Genomic DNA, 21,488 nt, shown 5'->3' with positions numbered 1-21,488 from the left:
TGTGTTGAAATTAATGTGTTGAGAATAACATGACTTTTTTGTGATTTTGTATGAAGTGGATATTTTGCAAAAGTCGCAGAAGCGCCCCCAGTGGTAAAAAAATGTCCATCGTTTTCTGTTGTTCATATTTATGTTGATCGTACTCGTCAAACTTAATCAGCAACAACAAAACAGAAGAAAGATTTTATGTGCAACGTTACCGAATATGTATATTTGGTAGCTAGAAGCTATTCGGAAGAACAACATCAAAATCAATAAATACAGGTAAAAGCAGACATCAAAAATATAAAAAAAGTGCATGGTTTATATGTTGTAGAGACAGGGTGAATGACGTCGTGGTTTTTAATCATTTTAACTGCTCTTATGGGACAATATATATATGTATATATATATATATATATATATATGAGACAAAAGACATAAAATAATCTCCGCATAATCTCAGTGCATCAGAATATATACGTAGGAGACTTGTTTACTGAAGTTGGCTCGTTCACTTTGCTTTCAAGAGGTAATCGCTAGTATTGCGTTTTTCCGCTGAGTGACTCGCTGTATAAAGATATGAACCGTCATGATGTCATCACAAGACATCACGTGATCTCAACCCTTTCTAGTTCTGAACACTTTCGAGTTCACTACACATTGCCCACCTACTAAGGTGGCTGAATTCCACAATTTGTATGTTAACACCGTGTCACGAGTCAAAACAACCATCTTTTGAACGACTCATAGACTCATGAAAGACGCACCCCTTATTTTTTTTTGTTCTACGAACATTCTTTTTCTTGGATCAGACATTGTATTCGTATCTTGACATTGTAGGCGTGTTTTTGTGTCGAGTCAATGATTAAACAAACAAATATAGCCCAGACAAAATGTACGTCACACCTTGTCAATTTTTTGACAAAATGTATACGGATCTTTTTTATTATATACAGGTCACGAGGTTGTCTACAGTCATCGATGGGCCTGAGGGGTTAGTTTTAGCTATACATGTGTAAAGTATGGGAGCTTTGAAAAGAACAGAGAGAACACAGCAGAATCTTAGTCAAAAAAGGATGAAAAACAGCTGTGCAAATTGTGCAACAGCTGTGCAAATTGTACAACACTTAAATATTCTGAATATCTTGCACTGTTCTTGCACCCGGAATGTCAAATTGAGTTCAGTGAGTCTTCAGTAATTACAAGGGGTCATACAAAAAGCGGTTCTCGGGGAGGCCATATAGTTTAGAAAATGGAATTAGGAGAGCGTTACACTATATCTTGTATTATCTAACTTTACTTTGTTTTTTGTGTGATTTTGCCAGTGGCATCCCATCGCTGCCACCACTGTCAAATCCCACTGCTGCCACATCCCATCATTGCCACCATTGTATTGTAATATCAGAACATATATCAATCTTATTGCTGATGACAACCATGAATTTATCAATTATATGAGAAGGGGAGTTGGTCTCACGGGATTGGAGTGGAAGGGGGTACATTGGATATAATACGGTAGAGTGGGATCTTGACCTCTGTAAACTTAATAATAGGTCTTTCCAAAATTTGCCATGGTGGCGCTCTACTTCCTGTCTGTGTGTACCTTGGGGGTATACATGGTATAGGTTACTCGGTTAACCATAGAACACTGTTGCTTTCCTCGATGTCTGAACAATACGAAAGACACCCCTGATTTACACTTCTACAGAATACCAAGGGACACAGCTCTTAAGAAATAGTACTATGAGGTGATGATACCCCAATTTGAGTGAGGGCGCTGTATTCTCAATTTCCTGTTTGCAATCTGGAATGGCCTATAGTATTAATTGATGTTGACTATATAGTCGACACTCTGTTTATAGCTTATTGGTTTCGGGTGCCTGTGGTCCGACGAGCTGACATTTTGTTTATAATATTACATGTAAGACTCACTGGTTACGAGTGCCTGTGGTCCGACTAATCGACATTCTCACATTCTCTGCAGTAATAATATCTTTATATATGTACTACACTTTGTCATCATATTCAAATTTCTGCATACTCATTAACATTTTGGCCAAAATAATTATGTAGCATGAATTTGATTATGGCATGGCAAAGAACGTATATTCTTTATGACAAATAGCTCTCTCTTATTTATCACAATACCCCCAGGCACTATGCGGACTTATGTGACAAGGGCTTAAATTATAAACACATTAATGTTGTCTTTTCACCCCCCCCTCGTAATTTAGATTTCTCGTTCCAAATTGATGTAGCCTTCACAAAGAAACCCCCCTTTTCGATAGAGAGAATCATAGGTACGCTATAAAATAACCAATCATTTAGTTTTATTTCAACCTAAAATAAACGGTGCTACTAATATATATTGTGAATGTATTGGAAGTAGTGCAGTCAGGGAGAACATTGTCATTCAAATAATGCAAAGCAGAACACTAGCTCCAATAACGTCTCCAACCACCTGTTTTCAGAAATAAAATCTATTCTGGAAATATAATTCATCGGGATAGTCACGTACTTGTTTCGTTACGCTAGCAACGTACATGACCCGAGACAACGTGACCGATATTGACGCCGTGGTTTTGTCTCCTGATTGCCCGGGGCTGATGTATGTCGCCCCGTACCCAGCACTTGTTACTTTAAAAGTACGATTTTTACGATCATTGAGACAACTGGCATTATTCGTTGGGCAACTAGTAAGGCCTTGTAAATCGCACTGTCGTTTTGTAGATTATGTATGGGTTTATATTTAATGAGTATATCCGACACTGCATTACAAAAAAATGGTAAATAAAAAGATAAATGTACCCAACCCTATCTGCTATTTAGGATAACCGCAGGCTATATGGCTCTAAATGGCCCACGTATAGTGGTTAACCAGCTAGATACCCCGTAGCTATGATACACTGACCACCCCTTTGTCTACTAATGGTATGGTCCCACTATGCCGATTTGTTGATTGACTCAAACGAGCTGTGTTAGCGCACATTGAATGGTGTGGTGTTGTGACTGCCTACTGCCGAGAAATCGTGGATATTTGTAAAAGAATTTCATCATATTAAGAAACTATTGGTCGGGAAAGGTGTATAGTAGACGTGTGAGACGTCGAGGGGACGAGAATGACTACGAAGGTGATATATTTCACCGTTGATGGCAAACCCGAACAGGCCGAGTTCCGGAATGATTTCCCAGCCGATGATATCAAAGGTACGTACAGTGTAGTATATGTTTTGTAAGGTTGTGTTCGTACAAGGAGAGTGTTCGACTGCTCAGAATAGCTATTTTACGATCAGTATTTAACTATTTTGTAATGTTACAATGACAATGAACTATCAAATGTCTTATATACATTTAATCGGCGCTTTTAGAACGGGAGTTATTACAGAACTATAGTAGTATGTTGAGTGTGTATATATCTCTGGAGACGGTTGAAACACATATTGTAACGGCGATGGCATGCCTGGTTATGCATGTTCGACTTCGATGTATTTTTAAATAAACATATCATTACGCCCGTCCTTGTAGCAGTAGGACATCTGTATAGCGTAACGCACGCTAAGTTGACCACATGAATATTTCGACCGGGTATTACAAAAATTAACAGTGTATTCTTCGAGCACCCTGTGTTGACCCGAGCGATAAAACTGGAATGAGTGTAGCAACGTCTGCTGTGTAAACGTCAGCGATTCCGCATTGAAATTAGGGGTGGAAGTGTACTCGTTTATGTAAAGTCCTATTAGCACTAATAATGTCTTGGCAGAGTTACAGCCCACGACAGTAGGCATGTCGGGTCACACTCGAAACAGTAATTTGCACAGTTTTACTTGTGTAAACTCTTTAAATTATAAAGTCCTTTTCATTCTGTTTGGTTAACGTTTCTGCTTGACGTAGTTTTGTTTGGGTTTACCATATTATCCTTGTAAAAGGATCAGTTTGTTCAGTTTTGATACCCCACTCCTTACCGCGGCGTTGAACTTTTTAGTACATCTAGAAAAGTATAAAATCTGACAGCTTCAGTTTCTGTTTCTGACCTGACTAGTCCAAGTATTACGTTATAGCGTGTGAAAATGCATCAAAGGTGTCACAAAATAACGATTTCCTATATTACTGAGTTTAACATGTAACTAACGTATGTAGGAAATTTCATTTTTTTGTTGATGTTAAATTCCAAGGACGTCATCAATCATGTTTGTTTATGAAGTGTACACCACATGTGAAACAAAATTTAGACAGAATAAGTTTGGGTTGGAGAGAGAAAGAGTATATTTTTGTAATAACAATGGTGTGATAAATAACTATAGAATTTAGAAAATGTGGTGGAGAGAAAAAAAAGAGCATTTGTTTTAGAATAGTGGTGTAATAGATAGCTGTAAACAACTTAATCCCAGTGCTTCATAATCTGTGGCATTTCAAGGTAGTTTTATTTGTTGCAGACGTTAAGAGGATTGAACACAGAAATTCAGGGTTTTTTTCGCAGATGTTTGTAGGAATTGATGCATGTAAAATCAAACCCACATTTAGATGTTTTGTTGTGTTGAATACACATACAAAATTCAATTATTATTGCATACGTATGAAAATAAATACATGTATATACACCAAAATATGTTTTGCCAAAAGAAAAAAAAAATCAAGTTAATGAAATGAAAACATTCTGATAATTCTACTTCTTGTGCATTGCTTGAGAAGAAAATATCGGTGCAAAAGATTTTGCAGAATAGAACAGAAGATTTTGAATTGAAGAGGAAAGTATAATTCTTGTAGTACATGATAGTAGATTGGTTTACCGTATGCATGAAAAATATTAAGGCAGTTTGTACGAAAATAGGGCCTGCATTTCAGTGCTTTCATCAGAAAATGATAATAGAGTCATCAATTTAGATAACAACAAAAAGGTTATGTTATGGTAATTAAGTTTTATTGCTGTTAAGAGATCATAGGTGAAACCTATAACTTTTTTAAAGGTCTGGGGTGAACCATGATTATGCAGTGAAATCATAGGGTGGAACCGATAACTTTATAAAGGTCTGGAGTGAATCCTGAATTTTTATAAGGTGAAATCATAGGATGGAACCCACTACTCTACAAAGACCTGGGTAGAACCCTGATTATCAGGTGAAATCATAGGGTAGAACCCACTACTCTATAAAGACCTGGGTAGAACCCTGATTATTAAGTGAAATCATAGGGTGGAACCCACTACTCTACAAAGGTCTGGGTAGAACCCTGATTATCAGGTGAAATCATAGGCTGGAACCCACTACTCTATAAAGGCCTGGGTAGAACCCTGATTATCAGGTGAAATCATAGGGTGGAACCCACTACTCTACAAAGGCCTGGGTAGAACCCTGATTATCAGGTGAAATCATAGGATGGAACCCACTACTCTATAAAGGCCTGGGTAGAACCCTGATTATTAGGTGAAATCATAGGCTGGAACCCACTACTCTACAAAGGTCTGGGTAGAACCCTGATTATAAGGTGAAATCATAGGGTGGAACCCACTACTCTATAAAGGCCTGGGTAGAACCCTGATTATCAGGTGAAATCATAGGCTGGAACCCAGTACTCTATAAAGGCCTGGGTAGAACCCTGATTATTAGGTGAAATCATAGGGTAGAACCCATTATAGATCTGAGAGAAACTTCCTTTTTATTCAAAATAAAGTCCTGATCTGACATTGGCCTTTAAACTATTTTGATTAAAAACTAATGTGTTTGTAAATTAAAGTGTTTAGTATAAACCCGGCTGATCTTGAAGTGATAACATATACAAAATATAACTTTAACTCCTATGTCACCAGGAGTCAATGTAATGTTGTAGATCAAAACCAAAGAAAATAAAAATGTCAATATTTGCTACATTCTTGCATTTTATTATATGGTTGGTTGGAATGAAGAAAATGTTTAGAGTCTTGTCACCAGGTTGGTGCATTGAAAAAACTCTAATGAGGTTTACTAGTATAGGGAACAAGTTTTTAAGTTTATCCAAGACCTAATACACCGATTCAAACATGTTTCTTAGTTGCTTCTCAGTCTTTTCTATTAGTTTTCATTGACCAAATAGACAACCACCTTATAAACTTGGTAGTCTAGATACAATGTTTAGTAGTCTATGTGTCCTGGACTACTGCTAATTTGGTAGTCTAGATACACTGTGTAGTAGTTTATGTGTCCTGTACTACTGCTAATTTGGTAGTCTAGATACACTGTTTAGTAGTCTACATGTATGTGTCATGGACTACTGCTAATTTGGTAGTCTAGATACAATGTTTAGTAGTCTATGTGTCCTGGACTACTGCTAATTTGGTAGTCTAGATACAATGATTAGTAGTCAATGTGTCCTGGACTACAGCTAATTTGGTAGTCTACATACAATGATTAGTAGTCAATGTGTCCTGGACTACTACTAATTTGGTAGTCTAGATACAATGTTTAGTAGTCTATGTGTCCTGGACTACTGCTAATTTGGTAGTCTAGATACAATGTTTAGTAGTATGTATCCTGGACTACTGCTAATTTGGTTGTCTAGAGACAATGTTTAGTAGTCTATGTGCCCTTGACTTCTATGAATTTTGAGACTAATCGCGCAACAGTGTTGTGTTTAAAGTGTCTTGACTCTAAGCCTTAGTGATTTCTATGTGGCCTTTACTTGGCTATTCACAGTTATATCCTATTCACAACCTTGTGGTTGAGGTTAGATCAGTGTACTAAGCATACAACTACTACTACTACTATGGAAACCAAGCTGTCAGCTCACTATTAAAGATAGACACAAACTAACACCATTGTTGTATGATGTGGTAGATTACACCAGTTGGTAATAGCTATGCCTTTGTTGTGTGGATACATAATCACCCTGTAATCAGAGTAGTGTAAACACAGGAAGTCTCCAAAAGTATACATTGTAAGACCATGGAAATCATCAGAAATGTTACCCTACTGTGAGTACAATCAAATCAACATACATTCAACAGCTTGTATAAACATGTCGCAACGATACTTTCAGTTTGTGTGTATCTTGAATCGTTGACAGTGTGGTTTCCCCAGTCATATACCATAGACATTACATCCACCTAATGCTAAGGAATCGTTGAAAGTGTGGTTTCCCCCGTCATATACCATGTAGACATTGCATCCACCTAATGCTAAGGAATAGTTGGAAGTGTGGTTTCCCCTGTCATATAACATAGACATTGCAGCCACCTAGTTGTGAAGACAATGAAAAGAAGTCATTGACAGTGTGGTTTCCCCTGTCATATACCATGTAGACATTGCAGCCACCTAGTTGTGCAGACAATGATATGGAATGCATTGAAGATAAACATTGACTTTATCAGAGTTGTAAGCTTTATTTACAAATCGATACATCATTTACCTGGGTGTGCACAATTTTCTGCCAGTCATCATGTAGCGGCCAGTTCTAAGAGGTCAGAAGTTCAATCCCATGTTCACACATTAGTCTTATTTATCAGTATAGAGTCATAAGATTAGATAGAATATCTTTTGCTCAAAGACCAACTTTTTCTGTAATTTTGTGATAGAAATGTTTGCCATATCTACAATTTAATCCTAATCAGTTGTTAATAAAATCAAAGCTTAAACTTTAAAGTGGCCATATGGATGAGGGTTGGGTATTTATTTTGGATTTTTAATTTATAAAACAATTTTATCATGGCTTCCTACTTGACAAATCAATGTGAAACAAAATTCACAAAGTGTGTGTTTGTAACTCAATATATTGCAAAAAGCTAAAAAAAAACATGTCAAAAGTTTGTTATTGTACAAAACATTTACATATTAATTAAACTTTTGCATATTATTGAGTTTCAAACAAGGACTTGGCATATGTTGTTTCACGTTGATTTTTCAAATAGGAAGCCATGATACAAAAAATTTAAATTAAAGATCCCAAATAAGTGCCCAGTCCTCTCCATATGGCCATTTTAATTCTGACATGACGATAGCATCTGTGGAGACATTGTATTAATATGTTGACGTAGGTTTGTTCTTTTATTCTGTACCGACTTTGCCATAACTCATCTCTGCCATGCATTTCAATCAATTTTTGTTGTGCCAGACGTCAAATGCAATTTTTTAACCAGCCAGTCAATGTTTTGGTTCAGGTTTCGTGATTTTTGTGTGGCATGCACGTGAAGTGTGCTGACCCGATCTATAAATGTGACGTCCACATACATTTTGTACAGTTTACTCATTTACATAAATTATCTCCTCAAGAATATCGATCATTCCAACCCTCTCCACTTTGTACAAAGGTCACTAGAACTGTCGTTCTCAAAATATGCCACAAATCAGACTTTGTCACTTATCGTACAGTTATGTAACCATGGCAACAGAGTTGAGACTGCGCATAAACTTATATTCATAGATTTAATAATAATTTTTGAGTGAAATGTATGATTTAGGAATACATGAAGATTTGATTAACTTTCAGATTTTTCTTTGTAGTGGTTTTGAAAAATTATAGGGAGTCTTGCTCTTTAAGTTTAAGTACCGTGACTTAAACTCCTAGACTCTCTCACCAGCCATCGGGAGCATCACTGTTAGCTGTTTTGTATGTACCAATGTCTACCAATATCTACCAAATAATTGTACCGGAATACTCTTGGGCATGTTGACTTGTTACTGTGACTCCGTGTTATTGCGACGCCCCGAGCGGGCATTGCAGTAACACGTCAACAAATGATTAACCCTACATGTATGCAGCACATATCAGTACATACAAAACAGCCCTTTTAGAGATGCAATGCTCCGAGGACTGTGAGGGAGTCTACTGTGTCCCTAATGGCCATTGGCAATCTTCACTTCATGGTTTTCAGAAAATGTAATCATTCTTGTTGTTGACATTTTTATCTCTTCAGACATTACTCTCTTTTCAGCATCTGCTGTTGTCTGCTTTTATTACTCTTGTTGTGATCTTGTCTCTCGTTACATGTTCTAGATTATTTTTTCTTATTACAAGAGAATGAACATTAGGGACGATCGCGCAATTAGCAGACATTGTTCGTTTAGGACAACCCCCCCCCACCCACCCCCTCGAGCATTCACAAGTGCGACATCACACAGTTATATATGATATAAACCATGATGCAAAATGTAGCTATCACATCGCTATGATCGGTGCAATGTAAAAACAATGTAAACATGAATTTCCAACGTTTTTAACCTGTTTACTGAGACGATAGTAAATGCATCAAATACTACCGGAAACCTAGCACTGTATCTCAAATTAGAAGTAAATTTGTTATCAACTTACAAATTATCAACATCTCAGTCAGTAGGGAATACAGAAGCTGTTATCATTGAAGGTGTGAAACGTTTTTTTTTTAATAAAAAAAGTACAGCGTGGCTGAAATCAAGTGAATGACTCATCTATAGGTAATTGTATTCACAGTGTGTTTTCTAACCTTTATATATTTTTGATGGGTAGAAGCAGGAGCAGCACTAACTGGCAATTGAATATGCACAAGAAGTAGCTGCTATTGATCAAATTGATTTATAATTTACAGTGCAGACATACTAACTATAGTAGAGTCTTCACAAAGGAAGATGTCTGCAAATCTATTATTTCGTATGTATTGTGTTCTGCAGGGGGTCTTTCCAATCCATTACTGAAGATTACTTCTCTGTTATTAAACTAGTGTTCTCCCCAGGATAGATTGCACGGTTGGTAGCTAATTTGCATGTTAATTTACATATAAATAACATGGTAATTTGCATATTGGTTGCATAGTGATCAGCATATGAATATACATGTCTTCAACACTGGCACAAACTCTGACATGTTTATTTTAACACATACACACATGTACATTGGGGATCAGTCATTTCTCTTCATGTGAAAGTATTATTATGATTTTGTCATTCAAAGATTACTAAAGCTCAAGGATAGTAGAATACTTTTGAAGCACGGTAGAAACCTGCCAATCATGGTGGCCTAGATGGCAAGGATGGTTTTTGCACTATACATTGCATACATTGCATACATTGCATGATACATGTATGGTATATGAACTAGACTATGTTAGTGGAGGTGTAAATGGTAACGGTACCGTATAGGAACTAGACTATGTGAGTGGAGGTGTAAATGGTAACGATACTGTATAGGAACTAGACTATGTGAGTAGAGGTGTAAATGGTAATGATACTGTATAGGAACTAGACTATGTGAGTGGAGGTGTAAATGGTAATGATACTGTATAGGAACTAGACTATGTGAGTGGAGGTGTAAATGGTAACTATACCGTATAGGAACTAGACTATGTGAGTGGAGGTGTAAATGGTAACGATACCATATAGGAACTAGACTATGTGAGTGGAGGTGTAAATGGTAACGATACCGTATAGGAACTAGACTATGTGAGTAGAGGTGTAAATGGTAACGATACTGTATAGGAACTAGACTATGTGAGTGGAGGTGTAAATGGTAATGGTACCCTATAGGAACTAGACTATGTGATTGGAGGTGTAAATGGTAATGGTACCCTATAGGAACTAGACTATGTGATTGGAGGTGTAAATGGTAACGATACCGTATAGGAACTAGACTATGTGAGTAGAGGTGTAAATGGTAACAATACCTTATAGGAACTAGACTGCTGAAAATAGGGCTTTGCTATAAACAGACTCTGCCACTTCAAGTAAATATTTAGTGATTGTGTATCTCAGATACATGTATTGAGGGTGTAGCTGGTATGTCTGTAACACCACTTCACCCCATAATATGGTGACTTACACAACAATAGATTGAATGTTGTGTAATGATCACGCTAATCTGTGTCCAAAAAAATAAAAGGTTGTGAGGTGGTAACTACAGTTAAGTACTTAAGTACAGAAGGGGTCCTAATCTATGTCCCGGTATATGTATAGATTATGTTTCAACCTATTGTTAATAGCTTTGTTATTTTTCATGTTCTTTAAGGCCTAATAGAAAAATTGTGTGGTTCCAATTACGCTCAATTTTAGAATAGGTGGGGTAGGTAGATTTTTTATTTCATTTTATCATATTATTTCTTTTTATGTGTCAATGTCAAGTTCAGGTAGTTTATGTTTTCCATTGTTTTCCATATGGTCTCTGTGTTATTGGTTTCTTCCCATCAGATGTACAACCATTACAGATTGGAAGAACAGTTTTAGATTGTCTTTTTAAGTTGATGTCAGTTTCCACGTCCACTATTTCTGGCGAACTTCACAATTTTCGCGATTTTATTTTTTTCTCGACTACATAAAGAAAAGTTTAGGGTCAGCAGTGAAAAACTAGATTGGGTTGGGTAACTAGAACCAAACATTTTTTTTCTTTAGGCCTTAGGGCATTTGTACTTAATTGTATGTTTCGCATTGTAACGCCCTAAAATGGTGAGTGGGATGGTCAGTTGGTTAAAAATAAAAAAAGTATAAGAAAGGTAAGTGTATGAGGACATGTTAGTTATAATTATACTTCAATGGTCGGAATGATTTAAAAATTACGATTAAACTCAGGGGGAAATTGTGAGCCTTTTGATAGATTAAGAATCCCAAATCTCAGCCGTAAATGATAATTTTTACTCAGATACTCTTTGATGAGGTTATCTAGTCTCGGTTACCCAGACTCTCACCTCTGGGGGCTCTGCCTATGGGACCACACCAAACGAGAGTCTGGGAAAACGAGATTCCAACTACCCTGCAATGGAAGTCGTACAGTACATTTCTTCCTAGCATAAAAAGTGGGCTTACGAGGCCTGTTTGTTGTAATTAATATATATCAGTCGCTCTTGAGAAGTGATAATCTGTAGCGAAGGTACCCAAATCGTTCAGATTGCAATGTTGGACATGAAATACTACCCATGATGCACTGCTCCAGAGGCTATTTCCTGCAGGGTGAGTTGAAATCTTGTTTCCCCAGACTCTTGTTTGGTCTCGAAGGCAGAGCCCCCAGCGGCGAGAGTCTTGGTAACCGAGACTAGCGGTGACGTGATTTTCCAAATACTGCCATAGAGGGTGTATTTTTTCAAAAATTATTTCACCAGGTTGAAGACATACAGGGTTGGTTGATCATGAAAAAACATGCAGTTATGTACGGCCTCCTTTAGTATGGTCTCATGCCGATCTCCTTATAAGTAATTTTGTTTTGTTTCATATTTGTCACGCATCAATTGTATGAATGTGGTCTCATACGAACCTCCTTACATCAAGTATTCAGTAAAGTATATAGTAGTGCAAAACAGTGTTCAGTTATATTTGTAAAGTTTATACAAGTGTGTATTGTACAACAAGGGTGGGGTTGCTTGGTGAAATGTATACATTGTATGTGAATGGGTACATGTATGTATCCATGGTAACCAACATCAGAGCCTAGGAATTTGGCTACTTATTCAAGAAGTAAAGTTTACAAGACCTACTTGGATGAAGAAAATAAACACTATTGGTTATACACTTTACACAACCTACCCGGATAAAAAAAATAGTTACACATTGAAAAACCCATGAAGATAAAAAAATCAATTTAAAATACACACTTTACAAAGTTTAACCTGATAAAAAGATAGTTATGCATTCGACAAAACCTACACAGATGAAAAAAAATCACACTGAAAAATTACACCAATATTTAACTTAAGCAGTTGCATTCTAATCACCGTAATCACTGCTGTGTAATTGTTGATGGTAGCGTGTACACTAGCTTGATGTCTGTATGTAAACAAGTGTGAAGCATGTCTGTAGGTTATTGTACTTGTTTGTCAACAAACTGTGTTGGTAGGTTCTGATGACGAGATGATCAGACATGTGTCAGGAAGTACAACCGAATGAAGAAGGCAAAATTAATAGCAACTCTTAAAAAAGTTACAATTTTCCAGTATGGAGGACATTTATTGTTTGAAGTAGAAATAATATAATAATGAAAATATCCTAAATAATTCAGAAAATTAACAATCTTTGTTTAAACTTTTTTTCATACTTTGATTGTATTTTATGAAGTTTTACATTTCAGAATTTTAACTACATGTCCAGAGAAAATAAAAATAATGACAGTTTCTCTTATTTGCTCAGTCAAAATATGTTATCAAAATATGTTGGGGTGGGGGGTTGGGGGTGTCCACTTCTTATCAGGAGTGTCCACTTTTTTATCAAGGGGTGTCCACTTTTTATCAGGAGTGTCCACTTTTTATCAGGGAGTGTTCACTTTTTTATGAGGGGTGTCCACTTTTTATCAGGAGTGTCTACTTCCTCAGGAAAGTATCCAAAGACGTTTAAAACTAGAGCAAAATTTATGAAAAAAATTGACATTGTTCAATTCACTACTAAAAGTTTTAATAATTTAATTGAAACATCAGAAATATTCAAAGGCTTTCTATGTGGAAAATAAGAAGAAACTGTAATTGAACTATCGGTTCACATTATTGCTATGGAGCTCAGCTATATTGAAATATTGTTTGTATTATTGCTAGAGGGCTATAAATTAAATATCGTTCACTTTACTTCTATGGGGCAGTAATTTAAATATTGTTTTCATTATTGCTATGGGGTTACAAAATTTGATTTGAAATATGAGAAATGAAAATCCCAGGAGACTTTGTAAGTTAAAAATTAGAAGAAAAGTTATGAATGCAATGGGTCTAGCCCGATCACTACCCAGGATCACTACACTGCTGAGATACATAATAGCTGTTTTTGTATCTCCTACAAGGGCAAGGAGGTACCACCAGCTACGGAGATATCTTAACAGCGCAGTTAACAAGTTACAACAGGTCTTAAAATTTGAGAAAATAACCTAAGACCTCAATCTGTGTATTGATAAGAGTACATGTATCTATGTGATTGCCAGCGAGTAGGTAAAGTAAACTATCGATATATGGATTGGACATTGCTTGGCCATGCTATGATGCACAGAGATAGAGTAGTTATCTCACCACCATTGTGAGCGCACTCAAGACCATTTATGTCTTTAGGTGTAACCTATTCAAGTGTGGTAGTGAAACATGCATTTAATGAGAACACATTCAAAACATGAAAAAAAAAAACATTCATAAAGGCCAATTTAATGGCTTGTGTCATAAAGTATATAGACCATTATTGCTTTAATTTAATGGTTGAAAAGAAAGCTGCCATATAATAAATGATGCACAACCATTGAAAAGTTACAACAATAAACAGAATCATTACATATATAGTCATCCATCCAAATGGTCTACCACACACATCGGTAGGCTTCAAAAGACATTCGGACGAACAAAAAACTCAGACGTTTATGATTCCATAGTGCGTGTCAAGAGTATGACATCTGTTTTGTAGTTATTGATTGTTTTTGGGAGCAAGTACAGAAAGTTAATGCAATTTGAATCGCTAACATATTTTACTTGGATCTCTCGCAAAACTAAAAGTCCAGTACGCTGGAAATGTTAGATTTCAAGATTTGTTCTAAAGGTACATGTAAATTACCAAACTTGACATAACAAAATTGGTGTTGGACACAGAAGTGTGCGAAACATAATTTTGATTTTAAAAGTAACGGAAAAATTTGAAGTACAGTGTACATGTACATCACAGTAGTGGTGGATATTTCCTGTTTATTAAACAAGTCCATTTTTATATGCTCCTGAAAAGTAAATTCAGTATCTTTCTGTACTATTTATTTGCTGTTTTAGGAATGGTGCTATTGGTCACCTTCCTAAAGAGACATTTTATTAACAGTTCGTTATAAAGAACAAATTCAAATTCTTATGAATGTCAAACATTGCACAGAAGATTTAAGGGTATTTTGTTTTGTCAGCCACATACAACCCATAACACCAAAGTAATGCATTTTCTGTATGTACCACAATCGTTTATAGCATTCACATCAAGTGTAAAAATATAGTTTCATTTGCTAATACAACCCATAACACCAAAGTAAAACATTTTCTGTATGTACCACAGTCGTTTATAGCATCCACATCAAGTGTAAAAATATAGTTTCATTTGCTAATACAACCCATAATACCAAAGTAAAGTGGTTTCTGTATGTACCACAATCATTTATAGCATCCATATCAAGTGTAAAAGTATCCTGTTTCATTTGCTAATTCTAGTATTTGACCACATTAGAAAGGCCACATGCTATAGGCTTGTAAATAAACCAATCGAAACAGTACACTTTTACACTTGATATGAATGCTATATATGAGTGTAGCACACAGAGAAAGTGCTTTACTTCAGTGTTACCCCTTGTATCTTACACCAGACACGATCTTGTCACTACTTGTCTTTGCCCCTTGTGACTCCTTAGGTCACTACTTGCCTGTGCCCCTTGTGACAGCACTCCCTATGTCACTGATATTTCCCCACAGTTGAACTCGCTTCTTGTTGCATATTCATTGACAAGTCAATCCCTTTTATAGGTTACTCAAATTTCCGCAATATGGTTAATCTATTCACCAGCTCTGTGTGATACAACCATGTGGAAGCAATAAGCAAATGCACATCCTCATTATATACTCTAAGATACATGTACAATGTAGCAAGATTGCAGTTTCTTGTTACACTTTATCTAATATTGTTGCAATTAAGTTGCAAATTTCATTTACACAAAATGTCGCATGAAACTGTACTCATTTTCTTGCTGTTGTAAAAGTGTAGCATATGCAGTCTCTTACTGGTTTCTGTGCGGTTCTATCAAACAAAATCGGTGAACGGTACTTTGAAACGGACAGCATGCTTTGATATAGCCATAAAACAGCATGAAGAGATGTAAGGTTTTAAAAAAAAAAACGGTATTGTAAATAATATTTATGACATGCTTAAGTCATTAAGTGGCACAGAAACATGCATATTTTAAAGAACATCCAATGAAAGTATATTTTATTGGCGTACTACGGTCGTAAAGATATATAGACAGTGTGCGATGAAGACTGATTTGTTTTCAAGACATGAAACATATGTTACAGTTGTAGTAGCTTTTTATGTCTGTTAATTTGATCCCATCATAAAATCATACATGAATAAAATACAAATAGAACAATATGGTAGGCCATATGGATATGCATATATATTAGTGATAGGTATGTCAAAAACTATACAAATGTACTATTATCATAAATTTATTAGCAATTAGTCTACCAGTTTAGTTACACTTAGCAATAGAGAGGTTTAGATGACGTATTTATGTGTGTTGTATATATGCGTAGCATCATAGTCATGTGATTCTAGGCAACCTACGCGTTCTGTATCAGACGATGCTATATCAAAAGGGTAGTCTTACATGTTACTGTAAATATGTTTTAAGTTTTTGTCACTTTTCATGTATTACATGTCGAAATTTTTTATGTTAAAGTTTGAAAATGTAACTGTAAACTAATTGTTTGGTTTTTCCTTTGAGTACTTGAATGAAAAATGTCTGAAGTACAGACAAGTTTGGTAAACAATGTCATGTGTTTGGCCTTCTGGAAAGAAGATGCCAAAGGACATGGGCACATTCCATTGTCTTTCACACTTGTGTTCTGAACGTGTAATAGAGTGTGATGGATTACTACTGAGATGTGCTGTTCATCCCTTCCCTAGCAGGAGATTTAGCTATATATTCAATAGAATTTGTTAGTTTGAATATATAGAAAGTGATTGTAGAGAACATAGAATACGGATATATAACTATGGCCCAATCTTGAAAGAAGAATGGTTTCCTTTGCTAATTTGAGAGTTCTTGTCATTCATAATTATCTATTATTTGTATTCAGACACTCCATGCAATATTTTAGTCCCCATCATGACATACATGTGTTGAATTCAAGAGTATGAGAAAGCAGCCACATGATTTTATTTATAAACACCCCACCCCCTTGTCACCCTTTTACCTTCAACAAGACATAACAAAATGACTTGAACACTAAGTAATTAGGTCAATTAATTAGCAACATATGGTAGGATCTAGTAGAACACCATTTAATGCAGGATACATACACGTCGATTTCAACCAAACCTTGCACAAATGTCAGATACCATAGCCCAATATGTGCATCACTTTATTCATGATGTACATCCATTGCTGTCATATTTATTTGTCGTAAAACTGAGATTATGAATTAGGAAATTGAACTGTTGGGGAGTATGTATTCAACAAAGACTTGTTTATATGAAAACGGAGGGAGAGACCGATGACACATTCTTAAGTTGACGTTTTGAAAACAAGAATGAAGATTTATGGGCAGATGGCTGATTTTTTCACAATTATTCAGAAATGAAGGAAGATTCTAGAGTCGAGTAGCTATTCTTGAAAACCATTCATGAAGGAAAGAAAGAATCGGTATATGTACAATGTACATGATTTTCATTTATCAAAAGTGTAGTCAGAAGTTATGAGAGGAATTGATAGTCATGTTTCATTTTTCATGGACAATCGTGATCTTGTGCAGATATTACACATGTACATGTACATTTTTTTTTTAGTATTTTATTTGCCACAAACTCAAAATCATATCAACATAACAAGAGAGAAAGTAAAAAAGAGAGTGGAATAAATATTACACATAAACTGATGGATGAATACAGAGTTTATGGCTGGACCACAAAAATAGTTTGAAACAAACTAGTCAAGTTTGTGGCCCATACTTTTATGGCCCGGATGTGGTATTGCGGACCTCAGTTGTACATGTATGGCTGAAGGGTCCAACTTTAAGAGCTCTTGTACATTGTATGCTTTACTACTGTGGTCAGCAAAGCCCATATCCGGGTTGTAAAGGTGTTATCATATACCCTACATAGTGTCACAGAAATATAATTTGAATCACGTAATCACATGATTTGGCACTGCAATATTATTTTATTTGTGAAACGTCAAAAATAGTGAAGAAATTAACAAAGCCAAATCAGTGAGTGAATGGATATCAGTGAGTACGCCACTTGCCATATTTGGGCAAAAGTATGATATGGAAAATTATTGCCCGGGTTTGATGCACATACTCTCCATTGAATTGCACTGGAAGCTATACTGGGTATATGATACTGTAGGTTATACATTCTGCCCTTGCCTTTCCAGTCAGGTGTAGTTAACCCTCATAAAGTACTTCCATTTGTACTTCTGTACCTCTTTACACGTGGGTAGATTATCGGCGTTTATTGATTAGTCTTGTTTGTTAAAGTTTACAGTTGTTGAGATATTTTTATGGTGTTCATTTGCGGGAATTTGATAGGAATAGAACTCATTTACCTGATCGAAGGTAACATTTTATTAGCTACCATTTGATGTTATGATACTAAATTGAGGCACACGACACGGTCTAATACAGCAGGGTTGATGATTTGTCAATGTCAGATGGGGTAGTCTGTAACAGATCTAATTTACCACAGGGTTGATTTGTCAATGAGGAACATTTTAAAGGGACAGTCTGTAACTTAGATCTAACTTACAACAGGGTTGATTTGTCAATAAGGGACATTTTAAAGGGGCAGTCTGTAACTTAGATCTAATTTACAACAGGGTTGATTTGTCAATGACGGACGTTTTAAAGGTACAGTCTGTAACTTAGATCTAATTTACAACAGGGTTGATTTGTCAATGATGGACATTTTAAAGGGACAGTCCGTAACTTCGATCTAACTTACAACAGGGTTGATTTGTCACTGACGGTTGTTTTAAAGGGATACAGTCTGTAACTTTCAGTGTAGTTTTGTACTGAAGCGGTATTTCTCATGGACCTTTTGGAGAGTACAATGTTCAGAACTATTTGCTGACTTGGACTCTGAGTGTTGGATTCAAATATATTAGCAATGTTTAGGGAGTTCACAAGTTGCCAATGATGGTGGTTGGACTCCAGGACACCAGGACACCACATAATAATAATAATGATATACATCTAATATAAATTTTGAGATCAAATCAACTCGGAAATTCAAATACAGTCACCACTTGTGCAGTACCCAAGTGCCCTAGTGTTACAGCAGGAGAAACCGCTGTAACTGGGGAAACCTGTGTTATTTGGTAGGATCAAACTGCGCATCACCCTTCGTACATACAGAGCTAGTTAATTTTCTATCAAACTCAGCAGGCGCTGAGCAGTTGCAAACCCAGACTGCAGTCGTAATTGTGTATGAGGTAACCACTCGGCTACCGACAACCCAAACATTGTCAATGTGATTTTTCAACGTTGCAATGTAGACGTAGCGTGGCAACCACTTATTTACCAATAGTAAATACTTGCGCTATAGCAAATCCAAATTAAAACCAAACATATACAGCTTAAGTTTTATACTAGTAGAGGTGGCAGCTGTCACCACTTCATTACGTGTTGATATAAAGCATTTTAATCAGACTAAGTTATCTACTTATATTTATTTTAACATAATAGTCGAATAGCTACTGGAATTTGTAATTTACCATTGCTATGGAGTTCTCACAAAAACTCATTTATCACGAAGCGTTGCAAACCTACATCTGGACTGTATGCACCCCAGGGAGTTGAGGAAGTTTAAAGGGCACTTGTGCCGATATAGATCCGTGCCAGGGGTAATAATTGTAAAGCGCTTTGAGCACAGAGTGGGAATGCAGTATATAAAAACTAACATTATTATGATTATTATTATTATCTAGATATTTTACGACAAATTTTTTGTTGGTGGCACAAGTTGAGTTTATAAGCTTTTTGCTTTTTTAAATATTTTTTTAAAAAATTTGATTTACTATTCTAGTATAATGTAACTTTGATTTTATGTGGCCAAACTGTGAAGGAGAATTTTATGATGCAGATCTCATAAGACCGTGTTGTCCTTGACAACCAACCACTGGTTTGAATATAAATGTCAGTGGGTAGCCCTGTCTCCATGTGGAATTTTTGAATTCTTTTGAAATCGCATTGAAGTCGGTTTTCCTATTCCCATGTGTACTAAAATCGATTTTGTTAAATTGGTTTGAAAACTACCTCCGAGCCTTAGGTGATTTTGAACCAATTTACTTTGCAAAAGCAAAAGTGAATTGGTTCAAATCCGTAGCTGAAGTTTGTGTAGGGATGACAGAAACTGATTTTGAACTGATTTAACGGAAGTGATTCAGTTTTAAGCAGTTTGATTTCCATTCAGGTGGGGGATAGGTTTTATATGTGAAAGTAAGACATGAGAATGGAGTTGTATAATAAACATTGTCATGTCATCACGAGTCGTTAGATTATGTAGTATGAAATGATAGTAACTCATTGCCTGCATGCCTTGGTAGATTTCCTTTTTAATTTCCGTAACATTTGGATTACTTCGTTTTCCGATCGATTTCCTGGATTACTTCGTTTTCCAATCCATTTCCTGCAAATTTCCTTTTACTGTGTCTTCCTGCAACTTTTAACATCATCTTAAGAATGGTTGTGATAGAAAAAAATATGTATGGGATTATGCAAGCCAGTTCTAGAAATGTGACTGTTTGTTGAAAAGCCTGTAATTCTAAAACCACTCAGGAGATTGGGCAGAAATTTGGTGGTGATTTTAGTAGGACAGTGTTTTGAAGGTTATCTGATGTAGTATGAATCCCTATGTAAACTTGTTTGATAAAGGATTATGAAAATGTAATCACAAGGTGTTATGTGACAGCTGTTGCCTTTATCATGAGTATCAAAGCTGCTGACAAATTTAATCAAGTCATACTATGTACCTACATGTGCATGTTGATTACAGTTCTTTTTTTTTTAAACTTGTGTTGTGTGAAAATTATTGTTATGTGTACATGGACATGATGTCTATATTCTTTGGAACTGTGTATGTAATGTCTTTACAAAATATGAATTATGAGTCAAATGTATGAGTCATATAAAGTTGTGTGTGTGTGTGTGTGTGTGTGTGTGTGTGTGTGTGTGTGTGTGTGTGTGTGTGTGTGTGTGTGCGTTGGTGCATGTGTGCACACTGTGTGTGTGCACATGAGTGTATGCACGTATGTGTGCATGCATGTGCACACATGTGACTGTGTGTGTGTGTGTGCACCACGTGTGTGCATGCATGCATGCGTGCATACATGCATGCATGCTTGTGTGTCCAAGGAGGTGGAATCTACATGTATCCTACATGTACTTAAATATCCATTATGTAGAAATGTACATTGAATATATATACTCATACACATGAATACAAAAACAACACTCAAACACATAGTACACACACAATATACAATGTACACTATATAAAGTGAACTTAAAACCAGTAAAAAAGCAATGATACATTATAGAAGCAAGCTTGTGTAAATTGTGAGTGACTACACAATATGAGATATTGGGTTTAGTCTTAAATGTCTGACATACATTAGGCTGGTCTATTATCAATGAAGTGATGGCAGCTCTTTTGTAAATATCAGTAGCTGGTCGCCTAATGTCAATGTTTACACTGACATTGTTCATCATTGGTTACCACAACCTAGTTACGTACCATGTGTTATCAACATATTGGTATTGTGTGTGTGACGGAGTAAAAGTGTTGGAATTTTCTTTCAATTATATATCTTAGTAGTTAATAGTGAAGAAGGTTTCAAGTGTTTCATATCAGTTTTATCAAATTTCTGTCCAAATTTAA

At 35.9% G+C, this 21,488-nt stretch overlaps 1 protein-coding gene across 1 annotated transcript in view; it reads left to right on the top strand.

Moving 5' to 3' along the window:
• Positions 1–2,970: 2,970 nt before the first annotated feature.
• Positions 2,971–21,488, top strand: part of LOC144451159 (high affinity cGMP-specific 3',5'-cyclic phosphodiesterase 9A-like) — a 69,492-nt gene continuing 50,974 nt past the window's right edge. The window contains exon 1 of the mRNA XM_078141940.1: positions 2,971–3,189. Within this exon, the coding sequence (XP_077998066.1) occupies positions 3,102–3,189 (88 nt within the window). The 5' untranslated portion in view covers positions 2,971–3,101. The remainder of the gene's footprint in view (positions 3,190–21,488) is intronic.

The sequence above is a fragment of the Glandiceps talaboti genome, chromosome 21, assembly GCF_964340395.1.
Source record: "Glandiceps talaboti chromosome 21, keGlaTala1.1, whole genome shotgun sequence".
Taxonomy (NCBI): domain Eukaryota; kingdom Metazoa; phylum Hemichordata; class Enteropneusta; family Spengelidae; genus Glandiceps; species Glandiceps talaboti.
The sequence above is the reverse complement of the archived record's forward strand: the minus strand, read 5'-3'. Positions and strand labels throughout refer to the sequence as shown.